Source organism: Patella vulgata, chromosome 2 (assembly GCF_932274485.2).
Source record: "Patella vulgata chromosome 2, xgPatVulg1.2, whole genome shotgun sequence".
In the NCBI taxonomy this organism is placed as follows: domain Eukaryota; kingdom Metazoa; phylum Mollusca; class Gastropoda; family Patellidae; genus Patella; species Patella vulgata.
In genome coordinates, this window is record NC_065880.2 from 18,236,763 (window position 1) to 18,258,247 (window position 21,485).

Genomic DNA, 21,485 nt, shown 5'->3' on the forward strand with positions numbered 1-21,485 from the left:
GACATATTCTTATCTGGAGAGCATGCACAATAAATACTACCAGTGTAGGCTGGAATAACCAGACACTAGAGATTTGCATTCGATTGACACTTCTTGCGTATTTCGCCGAACATAATTGATTTGAAATTAGAGAAAAATGGAAACGATTGAATGTAAATCAGTTTATATACATTCATATTACATTATTATATGCGTTGCGACCCATTTGTATCAATTTCTAGGTCCCAAATATTATCGATTTACCTCCTTTAAAGGCAAATATTCAGTATAATTATTATTTAATTACACAAAGTAACTTATTGTTAGGCTAGAAGGGCTAGATCTATTTGTTAAGGCTACCTCAATTTTCGTCAAGGTCGCTGATCAGATGTAAATAAGATGAGGGCATGTGATTATTGGCGAGATTGTAGGTTAGGTATAGGGTGAAGTGTTAGGGCTAGGTCCAGGGTTAGGGTTAGGATTAGAGCTAGCCCTGTTTACATCTCGTGACCTTTGACCAAACTTGAAGTTGGCCTTATCAAATAGATCTAACCATGGTCGGAACTATAAACCGAACGTTGATGGTCCAGATCTAGCCTATACATCTCTCCATGGAATGAATTGCTGGATGCTATAGATAAGTTACGATAAGATTTTATTGTATCTAAACATCCATTTAGGACAGCATACAACATAATACGTAATTTTTAGACTTACATAGATAAAGATTCAGACATAACATACGAGACAAAAAATATCTGCTCAGTCATAGAATTACAAGTAGCAACCATTTAAAATTCTTTTAAACTTTCTTAAAATCATATATACTACAAATAAGTACAAAAACAAATTATTTCTAAATATTCTACACCTATGTTTCGTCAACACCCGTCATCTTGGAACTACTCCTACCTAGTTCAGCTCTGAACGTAGGTCTCATTACACCAGTGTTTCCGGACTATGGTTAGGTTAGGACTAAATGAAATTCGGATTCAGTTAGTCCGACCATAGTCAAGAAATCGCGATAACCGAAGGTCGCCCTGGCGTTAGTTTAATCATAGATAATACGGTATTATCTATGGTTTAATGAACCGGTAGTTAATCGGGACTACCACTATCGGTGCAATGAGAGCGCGAGAGTTGTATATGTGCTAGATACCGTTGAATGAACTAATTGTGATTGTGGGTGACTAAATTTGTGTTAGTCCTTACCGGTAAGTATGTGTAGGAGTCTTTAATGAGATGCAAAAACATGAGTTATATAAACGATAGGCTACACAGTACGACAGTGCTGATGATAGTGATAAATCACGATCAGGCAACGCGAGTAGAAATAGCCTAGTAATTAATTATAAGCAGATTAAGATAATAGCAAACGGCGCAACGGTATGGGTAACCTAGTAATAGTACTAACGGAATCCTGTCGTTGCACAAGGAATGTGAGAGTTAATTTGTCGATCATGTTTGATCCGACTCTCTTTTCTATTTCCATCACTTTGAACTTTTACATTCCATCACTGGGTCCACATGGAACTTCCTACTTTCTATTAGGCCGTTAGGGTTAGGGGTGGTGCCACAACAAGGAAGGAAATATTGAGACACAAAAATGGGAGTCACATCAAACATGAATGCGGTTAATTTTTTTATACTATTTGGACTTATTAAACATACAGAGCCCTAGATAACAAACCTTAATCTCTCAACCCTCCGTGTTTCGTGTTAAGAACTGAGGCCATGACCTATAACGTTGCAGCTCCGGGAGCGATTCACACCCGGCATTTTTAAACAAAATTGACAATAGTTTTAATCAAAACAACGATTGATTATTGTTATTTATAATATTTCTACAACACCCAACTACAATTAAGCATATAATCCTACCTGAAACGGGTACAAATTGTCGTTTTTAAAATCGAGGCGTTAAGCCGTTACTAAGACCGCCATCTTTTTAAACGATACGCTGTCATCATGAAGGCGGGGCTAAATATAAGGCTTTTATAACAGCCAATCAAAAGGACAATCGAAAGCACAGTAACTATGAATGGATTTCGATGGCGGTGAAATTTCAGACAAAAACAACGCTTCATTAATTTAAACGCGAATATTTGGAGTTAGGCGACAGTTGTGCCACTACATTGGCCTCTGTAAGTTTAATTAATCATAATAGCATAAACTCATCTTATTTTAAAGATGTAACATGCATTAATAAAGAAATTGAGTTTGCCACTTGGAACTAAAGGCATCCAATCGTAGCTAAAAACAAACACATCAGTATATCTCAACGTTTTTAGCGAACCGTTCTGTGGGGGGTCTGGGGGTCCTCCCCCGGAAAATTTTGAAAGCAGGATGCCTGAAAACGCTATCTAAGACCATTTCTGAGCATTCTGCAGAGATGAACGTACCGAGAGTAAATTGTCGTGTTAGAGCGGGAATAATCAATAGCTACACAAATAAGGGATGAGGAATATTCTTTATTTCATCATAATGAATAATTTCAGCCGACAGGCCGTCATCAAATACTGTACCAACATATTATAATATAATTATCAATAAAATATGTAGTTTAAACTTGTTGAGTGTAATTCTAAAAATATTAAATTTCTATTATCGTTCGTTTCAATTTAAACCATATCATTTCAAAGTTCAAACATAAATCCAATTTGAATAATTGAATTGGTGCATTTTTGAACCAAGAGGAAATATCCTCAGTCTGAAAATAGGACTCAAGTTTTGAGAGACGCTGACAGAGTACGGCGGGCGAAGGCATACGCCATGTGCACTCCCGGAAGATTTTTTTAAAATAAGCGGCCTTGTGCCTCTGCTCTGATGTTTGGGGTTCTCACTTTATGCACAATGTAAAATTAAATTTACCAAAGTGGAGTAATGACTAATAAACAAAGATTATAAGAAACCTCATCTCTCAACCCTCCGTGTTTCAAGATAAGAGATGGTGCTTTATAGTTTTAACTGGCAAACCCCCAACGCTAATCACATCGAGCTTCAAATAAGCAAAATTGACAATTTTTTCTTCAAAACAATGATTGATTAATTTATAACATTTCTACCACATCTAACTACAATTAAGCATAAAATCCTACTCGACACAGGTACAATTCCCCTCTTTTTAAATCAAAGCGATAATAGATTGCTTTCTCCAACATTTTAAATTTGACGTCTCTAACACATAGGAAGGAGCCTTGTGTACAATAGCCAATCAAAGTACTAACTTGATCTGAGTTGCGCAAGAGTAATACACCGTAATTATGAATGTCCGTATCAATTTTGATAAAAACAACACTTGATTTACTTTATTGTCAATATCTGCTGATAAATGAAAGTTGTTTCAATAGATTGGGCTGCGTATGTGTAATAAGTTATAATACTAATAGTATAAAATTAACTTAATTTTAAGATGATACATGCATTAATTAAGAAATTGAGTTTGCCAGGTGAAACTAAAGGCCCTCAATCGTAGTTAAAAACAAGAACATCAGTATATCTCAATGTTTTTATCTACGTTTTCGTAGCTGTATAGAACACAACAAGATAACCCATAAAAACCTGTAAGTCAATATTGTGCCAATCCCCTAAAACTACTAATAATACAGGTTGCCTTGCCGAGCTTGGAATTTTCCCACTGCAACTTTATATATAGACATATACCATAGAATGCTACTCTATTATAAAAGATTAAACCAACCTGACATGGAAGAATCAAACCAGTTACTGGACGATATTAAAATAGCTAATTCGAATATTAAACTCTCATGGACTGACTTTATAATACAATTCAATATAAATTATTTCAATATAAATCCATCCAACCTCACTAAAATTAATATCAAATTGTCACTTCAATCCAAATTCAATTCCCTTTTCACTGAATCGTGCCACTTCAGCCCATTTAAAGCCTACAAAGCTTATATGTATAATCCTGCTGAATATATGTTATTTTGTGTATATTATAAGAACTTTAAAATAGCCATGACTGCACTTAACTTAGTTCCTACTCACTTTAAAATTAAATGATCAGATACAAAAATGTACAAAGATGAAAATGAAGCACATTTTTTACTAGAGTAGAATGAATGTCCACTGTACCACCCGGTTTCCTCCCACTGCTAAAGACCCCTACGCGCAAGCGAATTATTGAAATAAAAATAAACCATATGTTAGTCCCGAAATGACCTAGTTTGTGTCGAGTGGACGTTAAACCCCATTTCTCTCTCTCTCTCCACTGTACCACTGTATGAAGATTTACGTACTTCCACATTTACAGATAATTTATCTACCCTATTCTCTAGAAAATCTATTTTCTAGAGAATGTGCTAACCCTATATGCATATGTACGTAACCTGTGTTTCATCAATAGGTTGTGATAGCTACTCATGTTCCTTCCTTGCATTTCATTAGAGAGTTCGCACTGATGTTTGTATATATATAGCTGTCTAGTCGTTCGGATGGGACGAAAAACCGAGGTCCCGTGTACACCTTGGCGTGCACGTAAAAGATCCCTTGACAGTTGGACTTCGATATTAGAGTAGGCCGTAGTGCCGCTGTCCGGGCAAAATTTCCCTCATAGCACACTGTATGGTGTATGCCCGTCTTCATTAGCCCAGGTTAGGAGCAGAACAGTAGGACGTTAAACTCCATTTCATTTCATTTCATTTTGTATATATATATATTCATTTTTTTCTTGCTTGATAACGACTTGTGAAATCTTGTTGAAACACCGCAGTGAAATAACTCTTTGTAATTGTTATTCCATAAAAGTGTGTTATTTGATTATGTTCCAATTACTAAATGCCATTCAAAGAATAGAATATGTTCAACTAAAGAAATATAAAATCAAGTTTTGCATGTTATGTGTATCTCCTACCTAACTTGTTTCATTCATGGGTACACCTTCTTATTCATATTTATACTGTTGAAGGTGTTACCCCTAGATACCTACATTACATAAACACATCAATTTAGACATCTATTGAAATATTAAAAGAATACAAAGAAGATTATAGGTAAGAAATAGGGTTATAAATCTGAAACTGTACATGGATTAAAATATTGCAGTTAACACAAACTATCCCATTCTTATTACCGGTAGACTACTTATAGATAGATAAGTAGCTGTTTTTCCATAAGTATGTGTTATAGTTTATTACTTATTGGGAGGATTATGCTCCAATAATAAGTGCAGGCGGACTGTACTCCAAGATGTCATATCAGTATTACGCTAACCAATAATTTATTTAACTATAGAAAGGTAAATATAAGGTCTTGACAGACCGTGGTGACAACTCATAGATCTCGTGTCGGTTTACCCAAGGATAGAGTAGGTTTGGAACACTGAGAACCGTGTGAAAGGTGTGAATGGAACTCAGTTTATCCGTGAGCAGTTTCCCTTTGACTGCTGAGCAATCACAGTCTACTACAATATGTGAAACAATTACACCTTATAATTATAGGCTTAACGGTACGATGTCTGAGTGTTTCTTTGACCTTCATTTTTGTTATTAACCAGCAGAGTTTTCTACTGGGATAATTTACAGTGAACGTAGCATCTAAGGACTCATTGGATCTAAATCTGTATGAGTTGAGCTCCACAAGGGTGTTTTCCCATTCAGAGATGATGCATAGCCCAACTTGGTTCCTCCAGTTTTGACCCTTAAAAGGCGATAATTAAATTGCTTGATAATAATTTGCAGGTTATATTTAGATTATTAAATTTTCATACATTTTGTTTTAAAGCCATGTTTTAATTTCAGAAGAAGAAAATTAAAACAAAACGTGATTTTGATCTTAAAAAAAAAGATGACTGAAATAAAAAGTTATTTGGCAGTTGTATGGTGTTTTTTTGAGACATTATTATTTGGAGGATTGATCTATGGATGGGGATCCCTAGTATTTATTTTAATAGATGAAGGGGTATATTCTGATCTTTGTGAACATATTCCTGTAAATCTTACATCCAATATAAGTCTGGTCAGTAATTCTAGTCTTACAAAAACTAATTGTGAAGGCCAAGACTCGATGTTGACGCTTGTGTTCACTGTAGCTTCCTTCTTATTCTGTGCTGGCTGTGCTGCTATGGGACAAATTAATTATAAGTTTGGAACAAGAATTACCAGGATTATATCTTTGTAAGTGACATTAGATTTCACTTGATTTAATAATACATGTGTACATGTACATGTAGTTAAATATATATTTTTAGTAAGATTTTTAAAAAGATTTTAATGATAATTCACCAATAAAATGGTTTGAATGGATATGTTTTTGCATGTATAATGTGAAAATCATTCATGAATATTTAATTATGAAACAGTTGTGACTAATATGATTCATGCCTGTAATATAGTTCATTTTGTAACAGACTGTTTGATTTATTAGGTCAGCATGCTATATGATTAAAATAATAGAAACCTTATATTTTTTTACAGTTTATTGTTTGAATTAGGTGCACTGTTGATAGCTTTTGTTAGTCCAAGTAAGTTTATATATATTTTATTATACGCCCACATTTTGATATGAACGTATGTTGTCGTTGCCCCTGTCCGTCCGTCCACAATTTATTTGTGGACACTCTACAGGCCACAATTCTTATCAGATTTTGACAAAACTTGAAATATAGGTTTATCCACAAAGGGTTTCGGTTCCTTTCGTTATTGGATTGTATGTGATCGAAACTTCATGGATTATGGCCCTTCATCTGACCAAAACTGCTGGACAAAATGGCTGCCCCTCGTACTCAAATAGTGTGAAAATATGGTATATCAAAGTTGTGGACCCTCGGATCGTAACTTCCTGAATTATGGTCCTTGATTGTATGAAAAATCACATTTTTAGCTTGTTGTCCTGCTAGAGGTCATAATTTTTATCCGCTTTAAAAAAAAACGTTTGCAGTTTGCATATATCACAGTCACAGTTACACCCTAATGAGGGTTGAGTTGGAATTTCGTGAAAATCGGACCAAAACTGTCGGATAAAATGGCCGCCATTTATACGCAAATAGTGTAAATATATGGTATATCAAGGTTGTGGACCCTCTAGAGGCCACAAATCTTGTTTCTTTTTGATAAACGCACATATTTGAATGTAACTTCTTGGATTATGGCCTCTGAGTGTTTGAAAATCGCCTATTTTTAGCTTGTGGACCTGATAGAAGTCACAATTTGTATTCAATTTTTAAAAAAGTTTAAATATATCACCATTACACATCAATGAAGGTTCAGTTCGAATTTGTAAAAATCTGACCCAAATTGCTGTACAAAATGCAAAAGTATGTAATACCAAGGTTGTTGACACTCTAGACGTCACAATTATTATCTGATTTTGATGAAACTTGAAATGTATGATTATAATCCAAAGATCTTGGTTCCTTTCGATTTTGTTGCCTATTGAACCATAGCTTTCTGGATTATGGCCCAGGATTGTACGAAAAATTACCATCTAGAGGTCGCAATTTTTATCTGATTTTAAAAAACGTTAAATGTATCATCGTAACACCCTAATGACGGTTGAGTTCGAATTTCATGAAAATTGGACGGAAACTGCCTGACAAAATGGCCGCTCCTTGTAAGCAAATAGTGTAAAAGTATGTAATACCAAAGTTTTGGACACTCTAGAATTCAGTGTTCACAATATTTACATGTATTTGATTTTATTGAAACATAAAAAATTTCTTTATATCCCAAATATCTCAGTTCATTTCGATATTTGCGCATTTCAGACCCTAACTTCCTGGATTATGGCCCCCTGATTGTACGAAAAATCTTTTTTTTTTTTTTAGCTTGTTCTCTATCCATCTCTTTTAAAATGTGGGCGTATCTTGCCTGGCAATCGCTGGTTGGTTTGTGCAGAGAAAAGGATGACAGCAAAGACGATCAGTATGGTCTTTGTCATATTTTTCCAACCTTTCAATGGTTTGGATGATTTTTTAAATTTTTATAAAGAATCAGATCAGACCAAATAAAACACTATTTATGGATAACAATTACTATGGTTTATTTCACTGCAACGTTTAAACAAGATTTCACAAGTCGACTGTCGTTATCATTGTTAATACATTGCAGTTCAATAAACCATAGTAATTGTTATCCATAAATAGTGTTTTATTTGATCATGTTCCAATTACTAAATGGCATTCAAAGAATAAATCTGATCAGACGCTTATTACATATGATGCATTATCATCGGTTCAAAAATGGAGACACCTCATCCCCAGACGCACCTTACATATATGATGCATTATCATCGGTTCAAAAATGGAGACACCTCATCCCACTTCACCCCCCACCATTTACTTAAATGGAATGCTTACCCAAGAGAACATAACTGGTTGGAGGGTAAATAATAAGGGTCGCCATACAGGTTAGCTTCATACCAGATGTTACTTTTATATGAAATATTTAATTGATATGATATATTGTATTGTTATAGGTGTACCATGGTTGATATTTCCTGGTTTAACATTGATAGGTGTTGGTGGGATACCTTTGTTGATTACAAACACTCAGGTGAGTGAGGTGTAAATATAACATATAAAATCTACATTTTGAGTTAAAATGTTTAATACTGTATGCCTACATTTTGTTGAGAACCCTCCATTGGTTAGTGTCTTAACAGATTGGTTTTCAATTTTTTCAAAATTTTCTGTAATCAAAATGTGTAGTAATCCCTTTTATGTTAAATTCAAAGGGGGGGGGGGGGGATGGCTGATTGGTTAGCATGTGCGCGCTGTATCATTAGGTCTGTCATTGAGTCAACTGGTGTGGTTTCGATTCCCCAGTTGTACGTGACAAGGAGTAGGGTCGCTGGTCCCACCTCCTGGGTTTTCTCTGGGTTCCGGTTTCCTACCACTGCTAAAGACCCCTAGGCGCAAGCGAATTATTGAAATAAAATTGAACCATATGTTTGTCCCGAAATGACCTAGTTGGTGTCGAGTGGACATTAAACCCTCTCTGTCTCTCTCTCCCTCTCTCTCTGTGTTCAATTCAAATTCTTCTGAATGGAATTTCTAAAAAATTCTTTATTGAGACATAAGAAAGAACTCTTTTGAGTTTCAATGTCTAAAATTTTGTTTGGAATTTTTTAAAAATAAAGTGGGGTACGATAGTTTATACAAAGGAACACTTTCAAAATTCAACATTTTAATCATAAAGTTCATTTTATTACAAATTTTTAAGATACTGGTACTAAGTAGGATTATTAATTGATTTAGGCAAAAAGCAGAACAGTGTTGAAATATAGACAGTCCTTAACTGGAGAGTTTTCTCCATAGTTATGTTTTGATTTTTAAAGCTTCTGAATGTGATTCAGAACACAAAACATACTGGACTCTATTAAACTTGATTTTATAAATAAACCCCAATATGTTTTGAAAATATTTTGATAGATTAACTATTCTTTTTTGGCATGATCAGAAAAGATAAGATAATTTGATGTTATACAAATGTACAAACACCACAAATAGTACCATGAGGTAATACATATTTTTTTTATTTTAGATTTCTAACTTATTTCAAAGGGGTAGTTCTACTATAGTAGGTTTGATATGTGGTGCTTTTGATGGATCATCTGGTGTTCAACTTCTTGTTAAGGTAACAAATTCAGACTTAAGATATTTTATAAATATAGAATATAGGAAGCATCTGTGGCTAGTCTTCAATTCGAATGTGGATTATATTAATGGAATTCTAAACGATTATTTGAATACCTTTCTATTATTTCGTTCAGTTTATGTTAAATGAACAATACCATAATTGAATTGTTTTTGGTGAATTTTTAATATTTCTAGATCATATATTTTGCTTTATTTTTGAATATCAATTAATTTCATTGAATTGATATCTTTAAATATTTCCAACAGGAAACCTAAACCTCTATTTCCATTAGATATTTTTTATGTTAACATCAAATAAAAATACCCCAAAAATCAGTTTGTATTATCATAAAAAAAAACTATTAAAATTCAAATGTTTGTGTCAGCATGTGGCTGTTGATAATTCTTTACTTGATTTGACAAAATGGAAAAATTAAGAAATAATAAACTTTTCATGACATGACTACTGTTGTTTTGGTAGAAGGCTATCAGCTATAACAGTTAGAATTGTAAGGGTTAGAATTGTAGTTGTCTGTCTAATCTTATGGTTTTTCTCTGGTTTCTACAGATTCGCCCCCACTTTTAAACACATGCATGTGCAAGTAAATTATTGAGAAAAAAATGTAACCAAAATGACCTCCTAGTTAGTTTGGTCTATATTAAATAAATATGTATTTATATTTTCAGATTGGATATGAGAATGGTTTCTCTCGTCAAAACTCATATTTTGTTTTGGTTGGTTTACATACTCTAGTATTAGTTAGTACCTTTGTCTTTCTACCCAAAGGTTTCATACCTAAACCCCAGTCAATAGAAATATCAGAGGTGGAGTATGAAAAAGAAAACAATATCCACTTAACTCAAATAGAGAACTCAACAGAAACAGATGATGCAGGTAAGTTGAATATGATACAATCTGATTAAATTACAGATCTATATTTCGTTCCGTTTTTTTATACTTTCGATGGCCTCTACTACATGAAGATCTGACCGATTGTAGTGGGATGTCGCGTCAGGGGTCATACAAGCGGCTTTTGAACCTATGACATCAGACATTTGATTAACCAACCAGTGCTGATGTTTCTAGTGGAATACCCACAGTTCCATGCACAGCACGCCAAGAATTCGCTGTAACAGACTGTTTCACTGGCTAATCCGTCACATCAACCAGAACGCGGTTACATAACTTTTCCAGATCCTAGTGTAGTAAAGACAAGGAAATGAGAATAAATTTTGAAGTATATAAAACGAAACGAAATAGGATCTGTGTCTTAATCAGATTGAAAATGATAATACGTAAGTCTTATATATTGACAATCAACCATCATATATTATCGGTCATCACAGAACTGAAGACTTTTCAAAGCCTGGAAGTAAAACCGCTCTCCCCAACAATTTAGACTTTGTTAGGCACACTGTTGGTGTTTGGTATGATTCCAATTCTGTATTTAATCAGCTGAAATTCCACAGAACATCATCTGGTTATCCAAGCATTCACACACGATCAAATTTGGCCAATGTCAAATAATAACTAAAAGTTTGCATTTCCGCTAAAAGTATTACACAGCTTTAGATAGTTGTGAAGGACAAATTTACAGGATTGCAACAGTTTTATTTGCTAGAAATAAAATTTGGGACAACTCCTTTAAATACAAGGAAGGTAACTGAATAGTCAAAACCAACCAAAACTATTGGATTTATTATCCCTAGATATATGTCAATCTGTTTCACAGAGAATTACGAGTCTTCTAATATCTCTGTAAAAGATGACTGCCTTTAACACGTGCCGTCACAGCATGTGGCGTCAATCGTTGGCTGAATGGCGCTCCATTGTTTACATAAGGCGTTACTGATTCGGGCAGAATTCTGCCTTTTAGTCTTTTTAATACCCATTACACTAAATAGGAAAAAATTATTACCTACTAATACGTCAAACGTCTTTACTTATTTTTCTAATACATCAAAAAAATATTTTAGAATTTAATTTGTCGGTGGAAAAAAGTTAATATTTGAGACTCATTAAGTCACATTGATGTCATTCTTATCAGTGATTGTAGCGGCCTAGCGAATAATCACTGCTGATCAGTGTGGATATATGTATGTAGATATATTATTTTTGATTTAATCCTCGGCTTAAAATCAGACTAATATCATAGATGCATGTACCATATCGATAATTTCATCATCATTGTAATTTCAAACTTTTCAGATGAAGTCAGCTTTAAATTAGTTAAGAAGGAAAAATTAAGTATGATGGAGGAGAAGAAACTGCCATCTTTAAAGAGTTGTTTATTTTCTAGTACCTATATATTACATGTAGTATGGGTGTGTGTGTTACAGCTACGATTCTATTATTATATAGCTACCTTAAACCCATGGTTAAACAAACTTTTACATGCAGACCATAGTCAAGGTAAAGTGGAATTTATAATTTAAGTTCTGAGTTAGCATTGAATCTTAGCTTTATCAATGAATAATTCTATGTGGTTTTGTTTCTGTGATTGTACACATGATAAAGAGTAGGATAGTGTGTTTGAGCAAAAACAAGATAGGGGGTCAATTAAGTGAAGAGTGAAACCAAAATTGGAATTGTTTCTCTAATTAGATTTAAAGGGGCATGAGACAACTACAGGAGGTCATTTCCATACAATTTGTTATATTCAGTCCAATTCCAATCCCTACCTTTGAAATGCCAATCTGTGAAAATTGAAATTTAGTTTTTGAAATGCTATTTATAATTAAGCCCAATAGTGTTATAAAGAGAAACATCATGAGATTGTAAATTCCCCTCAGTTCTCTTGTAGTTGTCTTGTAATTTCCTATGAATACAAAATTTTTCCTTAGTCATACACAAGTATTCCTATTTACTTTTTGATATGTAAATTTGGAAGCTTGTAAATTTGGTCTCGGATTGCGCTCGTCTAAATTATCTAAAAAAAAACAGGAACCACCTTCTCAGTTCATGGTCCTTTAATGCTTAAATATTTTTTGATTTAAATATTAACATAATTATTCAATATGTTTTATTCTAATGTTGATCGTTTATGATAATCAAAGATAAAAATAATGATATAGATTAGAGGCGTTTTTGTTCACTTAACACATGAACTACCCTGATCTGGTGACAGCCACTCCTGGTTCTGATTGAATGAAAACTATACTGCTGATATGTTATAAAATACAGTATCCCATTAGCTGATAAATACATGCAGGTTAAATGAGAAGCTGTTATAAGGACATAACATTTGATGATTGTATATTTATTACTGTAGGGATTTGCCAATTTAAATATTTTATGAGTAGTTTTCCTCCAACCTTGATATTGTTTACTGATTGAGTTATAAGGCCAAAAGACTTCCGCTCAACTGGTTGTTATTCAGTTGTCTGACCATACTGATTTTAATTTATAACCTTTGAAATTAGAAAAACCCTACTGATCCACATTATCATTAAAAGAAAAAAATTTGAATAGGAAATTTATTTCATTAGGATTATTGTAGTAGATACTTTCAGGCCCTTAAAATTAATATTTCATAAGTTGTGAAGGATGATCGAAAAACTAAATTTTTCTTAAAAAACTGACAGCAATGCTAAGGCCTACTCTTATATCGAATTCAAACTGCCAAGGGATCTTTTACGTGCATGCCAATGTGTACGTGGGATCTCGGTTTTTCGTGCCATCCAAACGACTAGACAGCGAACCCACCACCTCAAGGCTAGTGAGCCATCATCTTTCCAACTTAACCACCGTGGGTATATGAACATAGGAGAAGATGACTGAGATCATTAACACCACTAGTGCTACTGGTGGGACGTTCTTATTCGAATAACACTGGCTAAACACTACTTCATGGACCGGAGATAAGTTATTTACAGTCAGGGCAGTTATATAAAAAAAGGACATGATATTTGATAATGATAAAAACATAAAAAGTCATGAAATGTCATAAAACTATTATAAAAATATTATAAAAATTTGATAAAAACATTATAAGAATCATAAAATTCCACGAGAAACTTTCATAAAAATATAAATTTATGAAAAAACTAACTATTATTTTTGTATTTTTAAATCCAAAAATAAAGGATTATTATTGTATTTAATGAGTTACAAAATTATTATTGTATATTTTCAGTCAGTTATTTTACCAATGTATCTATGTATTTGTTGATACTTGGTGTAGTTACTTCCCCTCTTGCTGGTATGGTATATGATTTATGTAAGATGATATCTACTGGTAAGTACTGACTTTGTGTGTTCTAGTTGATCGTATAAAACTACCATCTGTACCCTGTTGTTATGCAATGTGCCTTCATAAACTCTTGCTGATCTTTAATAACTACAAATTGTGACAGTTGTTATGTATGAGGCAGGGCATGCTTACGCTTTCTAGAACTCCTGATACCAGATATCTCTTATCACTGAAATATGTTCTATGGCAAGTTCATTTTGACATTTAATCTTTTCTTGTACTATTATGATATCTAAATTAGAAAGAAATTATGTTATTTTGGATTCGCATGTGAAGAAAATAGAACTAACTAATAAATCAGATATTATATTATTTTATTACCAATATTACAACATTTTGAGCCCATGTGCTGTATTTCATGTGCCTTCATGTTCATAAAGATTTTAATATCTTCAAAAGTTTCTGTATGGTAGTTTCTGTAATGAACACATAATTATGATTATCTAAAGATCATTATCATATGTAATTATATTTTCCAGGCAGCCGTTCTGAATTGAGACGTGATTTATTGCCAGCAGTACCACCATTAATAATAGGAAGTTGTTTAGGACTATTAGCATCAGTATTGGTATTAGTACCATCTACAGAAATATTATATGTTTTATTCATAACAGTTACCGTCTTTAGATCATTTTTATACTCTGTTGCTGCAGCATTTTTAAGTGCCATGTTAGTAGTTTTCTTTTTCATTTACCTTTGTTATATATGTGTATGGTTACTGACCTTTGTTACATGTGTATACAAGTCACTGACCGTTTTATTTCTGTATTGTGAATACAAGTCACTGACCTTGTTACATGTGTATACAAGTTGCAGACATTTTTTTATGTATATAGTTAATGACCTTTGAGTCTAACAAATATGTATGTTAACTTAAAAAAGCACAATATTGTAAACTAAATCCCAAACTGTTTCTTTCTGGAACACACTTTTTGTGGATAATCTCCCTTTTGACATTATGCGGTTATTTTCATGTAAACCCCATCTTAATAGAAGGCTTGATCTCTCTTTAACTCTGTACATCTTATCAAGCCCTTCATGTAATACCTTGCATATTTCGTCACTAGTTTTGATTGGCTACTGACTCAGCTGCGGACCCCTGATATTCCTTGATAGAAAATATCATCGCAAATACCAAGTCTCACGCTTTCCAGATAAAATGTCTATCTGTGATAATCGAGCGGCAAAGTTCGTTCAATGTCAGTGTGTTTGTGTCACGGTCTCTGAGTGGACAACACTATTGTTCATGTGTCTGTGGTAAAGGTAGATAACGTATCTATAAGTTCGAGAATTTCTGACTAATCTAGCAATGGCTAGATATTTTAAAACTCGCAGTCATTGCTACAGGAACATGTGTCAACCCAGGACTGTACAACTATGTGGCCTCACGGTTCCATTCACTTGATTTGATAGTACTTATTTTGTTCATTGCTTGCAGTTTCTGATTAATTTGTGTTATGTCACTGTGTTTACCTTCTGGGTATCTGAGTATTTCACCTGGACTTGCTATCACAGTCTTTTAGTTCACTCATATTAAAATGTAGTCTTATCAAAAAGCATATTGGTCCACAAAATATTAAAACCAGTCAATCATAATTACTTTCTATTTATTTCATAGCATTGAGATCAAATTGGCATCTTACCTGATGTTTTTTATTTATTCGTGTAGAATACTCTCTAAAAAACACCTTTGCCCTTCGGTTTTAATTTTGTCAAAAATTTAAATAAGGTAAATGCTTATTAGAAAGGTGAGATTTAATTTGACAATCAACACATAGTTTGGTTTGAATAATGTTTTCATTTTGATAATATCTTGAAGGTTTCCAAGTGAATATTTTGGTCTATTATATGGTTGGATGGTGATAGCTGCAGGAATATTTAGTTTTTTCCAGTTCCCATTGTTTAAATGGTCAGAATCTACAAACTTCACCCAGGTGAGTTTTTTTGTGAATTCCGACAAGCCAATCTAACTTATTCTTTGAATGACATTTAGTAATTGGAACATAATCAAATAAAACACTATTTATGAATAACAATTCAACCATAGTAATTGTTATCGATAGAATGTGTTTTATTTGAAGCCAGTCTATGTTTATTACCATGGATATCTGTATTACATAAGAAAAAAAACCTAATGTGATATCAGTTTGACATCCTGGCTAAAAAAGCTGGAATATCAGTTTTACATCCTAGCTAAAACTACTGCAATATCAGTCTTAAAATGGTTCAATTCTGAATCGATGATGGATTAGAAACTACTATAGTGTGAAATTAGAATCTCTAAAGGAGATATTAGTCTAAAAATGGATCAATTTTGTTCAATATATAATATATACATATATATATCCGAAAAATACAGATGGAACTCAGAAGCTTTATATATAAACCAAACTTTATTTGTTTCAGGTAAATGTATTTCTGCTGTGTTTTCTGTTTATATCATTGATACATCCATTCTATCAGTGGTGGAGATGTCGTAAAGCAGAATCATCTCTTTTAATAGAAGAAAATAAGACAGATAACTAAAGAAGAAGTCAAGCTGGTATATTATATATTTTGAAAATCTTTAAGATAATGTAAGAGTAGATATCAAAGGTCCATAGACTAAATGTGAACTAAAGGCGTCCGCATTTAAATTAATTTGACACGACATTTTCTACTCTTTATGAAAATGAGAAGTGAGTACCTTTATGTCATGTTATCAATGACATTGATCAATTTACCTTCAAGTTATTATCTGTTGATTGTTTTATTGTTTTAAGTGTTGTTAAGTTTATGCAGATTTGTACAGGTACTGTATGTTGCAGTATAAAGTTTAAACAATATTTTATTCAATAAACTGAATTGGATTGAACAACAGGAAAAGGCCGGAGTTCTCTCCAAAATGCTACTTGAATTTAATAAGACAGGTATTAAGTCGGATTCAATACATTAATTTCTTGCTCGCATCAATTTCTTGATTTACAGTAATAGGTTTGCAGTGATAATAGTATGTTTCCTATAGTGTTCAGTGAATGTTGATGTATAAAATTATATTTGAAGGAGTGTTTTTATCATAATTTTTATAATTCATACGTTTGAGGAAAGTATGTTTTATTAGAGAGTTCCATGAATATTAATGTATTAAACTATATTTTTGATGGAGTATTTTTATCATATAATTTTATAATGCATTTCAATTGACATTGTATTGTTTATTTTTGTTTTTGTTGCTTGTATATATCTTATTACCTCTCTATTGACAGTATTGACCTCCAGGACTTGGTTTTATCATAAAACAAATTTGTTTAAGGGTAATTATAAATTATAGTCAAATGAATTAATAATTTTGAAATCCATGACCAGTTTATATAATCTGCAATTTGTTGAATCATTTACATAAACGGAGCAGAACAGTAGGACATTTAACCCCATTTCATTTCATTTACATAAGACAGATGTTGTTAAATTGTTAATAATATATTAACTGACATGGCAGAATATTTTTATAACCTTCCAAAGAATCTAAAGACATTTATATCAGTTAGAGTAGATCTATGACAATTGAAATTTGCTTAAATAACCTACTATGTTTAAAACATACACTTTTGTCTTGTAATTATTTTGTATTTAATTGTCAGTACAGGTACATCTTTTATATACTGATGTCACAGTTTGGCTTGATATCTTATAGTTTTTAGTTAACCAAAAAAGTGACCATGGACATAATATTGTTGCAAGTAAAATGGTAGACACACATAATATACAATACAGTACTCCAAAACCCTAGGTATATAAATCAAAAAAAGACAAGAAAATACCAAATCAGGTTTATTTTGATAATGAACAGTTTGGTTGTTCCATAAAGACAATGAAAAATATGTGAAGCAGAGCGAAGCTATTATAAAATTAGACTCCATATGCAAATAAAGAAACAAATAAATATGTAACTGATGGATTTTTTTGTGATTCCCATGTACTAAGGACTGATTTTCTATGTTTAATCCGTGTGGATTTATATTGCATTTTTAAAGGAATAAACTATAACACATACTTATGGAAGAAAAGTTACTGATTTATTTCAGTAATTGTTCTTCCATAAGTATGTGTTATAGTTTATTGCTCTATCCAGTTACTAAATGCCTCTAAAAAGATTATTTTTAAAGGAGAGGTCCCAGTTTTCACCTGGTCTTTGAAAAAAACAGTTTGTAAGGAAATAGATTTTATTTACCTTGTATGCATGTTTTGAGCCATTTGGAAAGAATTGCTGAAACAGTTGACAGACATTACACTGCCAGATAAACACTGCTAATCAATACATTTTTAAAACTTAGCCAAAAACAAATTAAAAACTTAGCAGTAACGTACAAAGTTCTATTACTCACTGGACCCCACTCCAACACCACAAAATGAGGGTTGGTATATTTCTTTGAAAACCTATCTGAGTGCTTCAGATAGTTGTTTAAGATTAATATCAAGGATTCTAAATCCTTCCACACAGAATGAACCAGTTTTATTTACTGAAATATATCTGGGATTTATTCTTTATGTATGATGCTTTCCACCAATAGGTACTATAAAATTTCCATTGTTTGATAACAACAGGATGGAATCTAATATTTTACAAAGTTTATTTTTTAGGATGTATCTTTATATTTCATGTTTTATTTTCTTTTAATGTGTATGATACAGATCAATGAAAACCTGTGCTCTAATTTTTAGATAATTTTTTAGTTTATTAGACAAATGATTCCAGATAATTGCTTTAAGTCATCACCCTTGATCAATTTGGTAAAGCTTGATCGGCTAAATTTAGAATCCAATTGAATTTGTACAAAGTAAAGCTAAAAGTAAAGTCATAGTAGTAGTGGTGCATACAGTTTTAAGTTCCATTTGTAAGGTTTAAAATGAGTATGTATATTTATTTTTTTTTGAAAAGGGCATTGCCACTTAGAACATGAAAATAAATTTGATTAGATATATATATAATACCATCTTCAAAATAACAATCTATTTACCCAATTAACTATCCAAGCACTTTGAGTAAAGCATTTTGCACAGATATTTTGTATATGTTCTTTATTAAACAAACTAAGTATATTGAATTGCTTTTGCTTTCTAATCTAGTAATATAAAAACGTTATGCTTTATTTTGGTTTAGTTACGTTTGGTCACAACCCAAAATTTATGAGACGTTCAAATTGAATGCTAAATGACATTTAGAAGTAGAGGTATATCATTAATAAAAACATAACTTTTTGAATTTACTTGAACTGGAAGAGTATTAAAACATTGCATGTAATAAAGCAAGAAATAGTAAATCCGTAAAGTTGTGTTATTATAAAAATCTAGCGACAATTATTAAATTTATATTAAGTATGTTTTAAGTATATTATATTGGCAGGGATGATCAACTTTTATGATAAGTAATTCCCATAAATTATTTATGAGGAGTCTGGTGGTTGGACTAAGGATAATATAGATGTACTAAATACCTACTAATGACATATCACAGGGGATATCTCCTGTTAAACGGTATCTCCTAGGAAATACATGTATTGCTATTTTTGAATCTGTCGGTGTGACTTCTTTTCAATTTTATATGTCTACATTTAATGTTTTATCTATATTGTTGTCACCTTTGTCCATTTTTATGGATTTTTTTTCAAATTTGCAGGGTATATTAATGTGGTTCGAAATTCAGAACCTTTCAGTCACATCAAATCAGAGTTTGTGAATTTTTCAAAACTCAGTGTGATTGTTTATTTCAAATTTTGCAGATTCTAATTTTTCTGTTCACATTTTGTCAGTTTGGGATGGAGTTCATAGATTATTTTTTTAAAACTTACCCTGTAAGGTTTGATATCAGTGATATAAGAATTAGAACAGGGTGGTTCATTGTTTATGGGCCTTTTATTGGGCCTGACAAGACATACTTGTATTGTTTGATATTGATAAATATATTTGATATTTAAAAAGATGTTATTTTATGTATATTCATATCTTAAATATTGCATATAAATTTGTTTGCATATAAATGGCTTATTATGTAGTATTTCATTTCATATTTTGTTGTTTCCATATAAATAGTACAGACTTTGCATATAAATTCCCTATTTGTAATGTATATGTAATGTTCGCATTGATATTTGTTTTTTGCTTTTATAAATTTCTTTTAAGAATTACTACAAGTAATTTGACAGATCAGTACCGGTATTTTAATTTTAAAATTATTTTGTTTCTTTTAGTACAGCTAGTTACTAGTTAGACATTTTATGCTTACATGTGTTCGTTCTCTAGTACAAAATACTGCATGACATAATTATGTATGTAAAATTAGAGCAAAAGAACGGGATATGGACAGATTGGCATTTTTTTTGTCCCCTACCTTTCAAAGAAAGTAGCAGAATATTAAAATTGGCTTATCTGTCCATCCATCTGTCTGTCACACTTTCTGAATCCCTTGTGCCTGTGGGAAATAGTCCTATGAGAGACTTTTTCGATTTTTAGAAAAAAATAAGTACATATACAGGATAATATCAATATTTCAAATTTATTTTATTTACTGTTGTCATTTTAAAGTTTGCTTATTATTATAAGATATAAAAATAAATATATATTTTTAGTGTTCTGAAGCATTTGTGTATTTATATGAGGGAAGTTAAAATGTAGGTGTATATTGCCTTCGCCCCACCATATCCATCTTTTCAGCCCTAGTGGCCAGGGACCCTCCATATTGAAGTTAAGATATGATCATTATAAAATTTATATGACTTGTTAATGTTGAGCAGAATCTCAAATTACTAGTACATTGCTGGATTGTTTGGAAATATATTTATTCATTGGTATTGGTTCGAATCATGTCCAGATATCACAAAGCATTACAAATTTGAATTACATATGTAGTGCGGTCCTCCTGCACTTACTATTTGTATGAACGTGGGTAATAAAAATTTGCAAATGAATGAATGAATGATTGAAATGAGGTTTAACGTCCTATTTTTCGTCAAATAAATATGGTACACCTCATCCAAAACCGTATAGCTGAATAGATTTGTTTCCTGAATGAACGTGTAGTAGTAGTCTATCTATTATTGTCTCTAGTTTTTTAAGAATCCGAATGGTTGTAAAAGTAACGTGTTTTGGTCTATATTCTAAATGGACCAGAAATTATCATATCTGGTGTAAAATCTGAGTTTCGTTGGTTGGCAACGTGATCTCGCCAAATTGACGCTAGAGCCCCTCCTCCCTTCCGAATCCATCCCAAAGGTGACCAGTCAGTGGTCACAGGGAACGTCCCGTCCATATTCCTTGCCCACAGCCTACCAATCTCCCAAACAGAGTTGTCTTCCCTTGCAGTCACAGGGAACGTCCTGTCCATATTCCTTGCCCACCAAGGAGTATTAATTTATACTCCTAGTTGCCCACAGCATACCAATGGAGGCAGACCACCATTAAATTTCACCATCTCGGTACCGAATTGTAGTTCGTCTATTTATAGCAATTTTCTCTCTCTCTTTTCTCCTCTTTTGCATGCCCTTTTTTGTTGACTTTTTGGTTTAGAATGGACGAAGAGGGCTTGAATTAACATTTTCTGCCAGGTTTTGTAAATATTAATGATTTTGAGGCGGAAGGATAACGGGGTTATCAGGTTGGTTACGGCGATATGTACG

General features: G+C 32.5%; 1 protein-coding gene across 1 annotated transcript; it reads left to right on the forward strand.

The window, feature by feature from the left end:
• The first annotated feature begins 1,065 nt into the window (after positions 1-1,065).
• LOC126811813 (equilibrative nucleobase transporter 1) lies at positions 1,066-20,536 on the forward strand. The gene is made up of 11 exons (XM_050537737.2): positions 1,066-1,193; positions 5,745-6,119; positions 6,420-6,466; positions 8,419-8,495; positions 9,486-9,578; positions 10,268-10,475; positions 11,790-11,993; positions 13,717-13,818; positions 14,313-14,502; positions 15,653-15,767; positions 16,240-20,536. The coding sequence occupies exons 2-11, from the start codon at positions 5,791-5,793 to the stop codon at positions 16,357-16,359; spliced, it is 1,485 nt and encodes a 494-aa protein (XP_050393694.1). The 5' UTR covers positions 1,066-1,193; positions 5,745-5,790; the 3' UTR covers positions 16,360-20,536.
• The last annotated feature ends 949 nt before the right edge of the window (positions 20,537-21,485 follow it).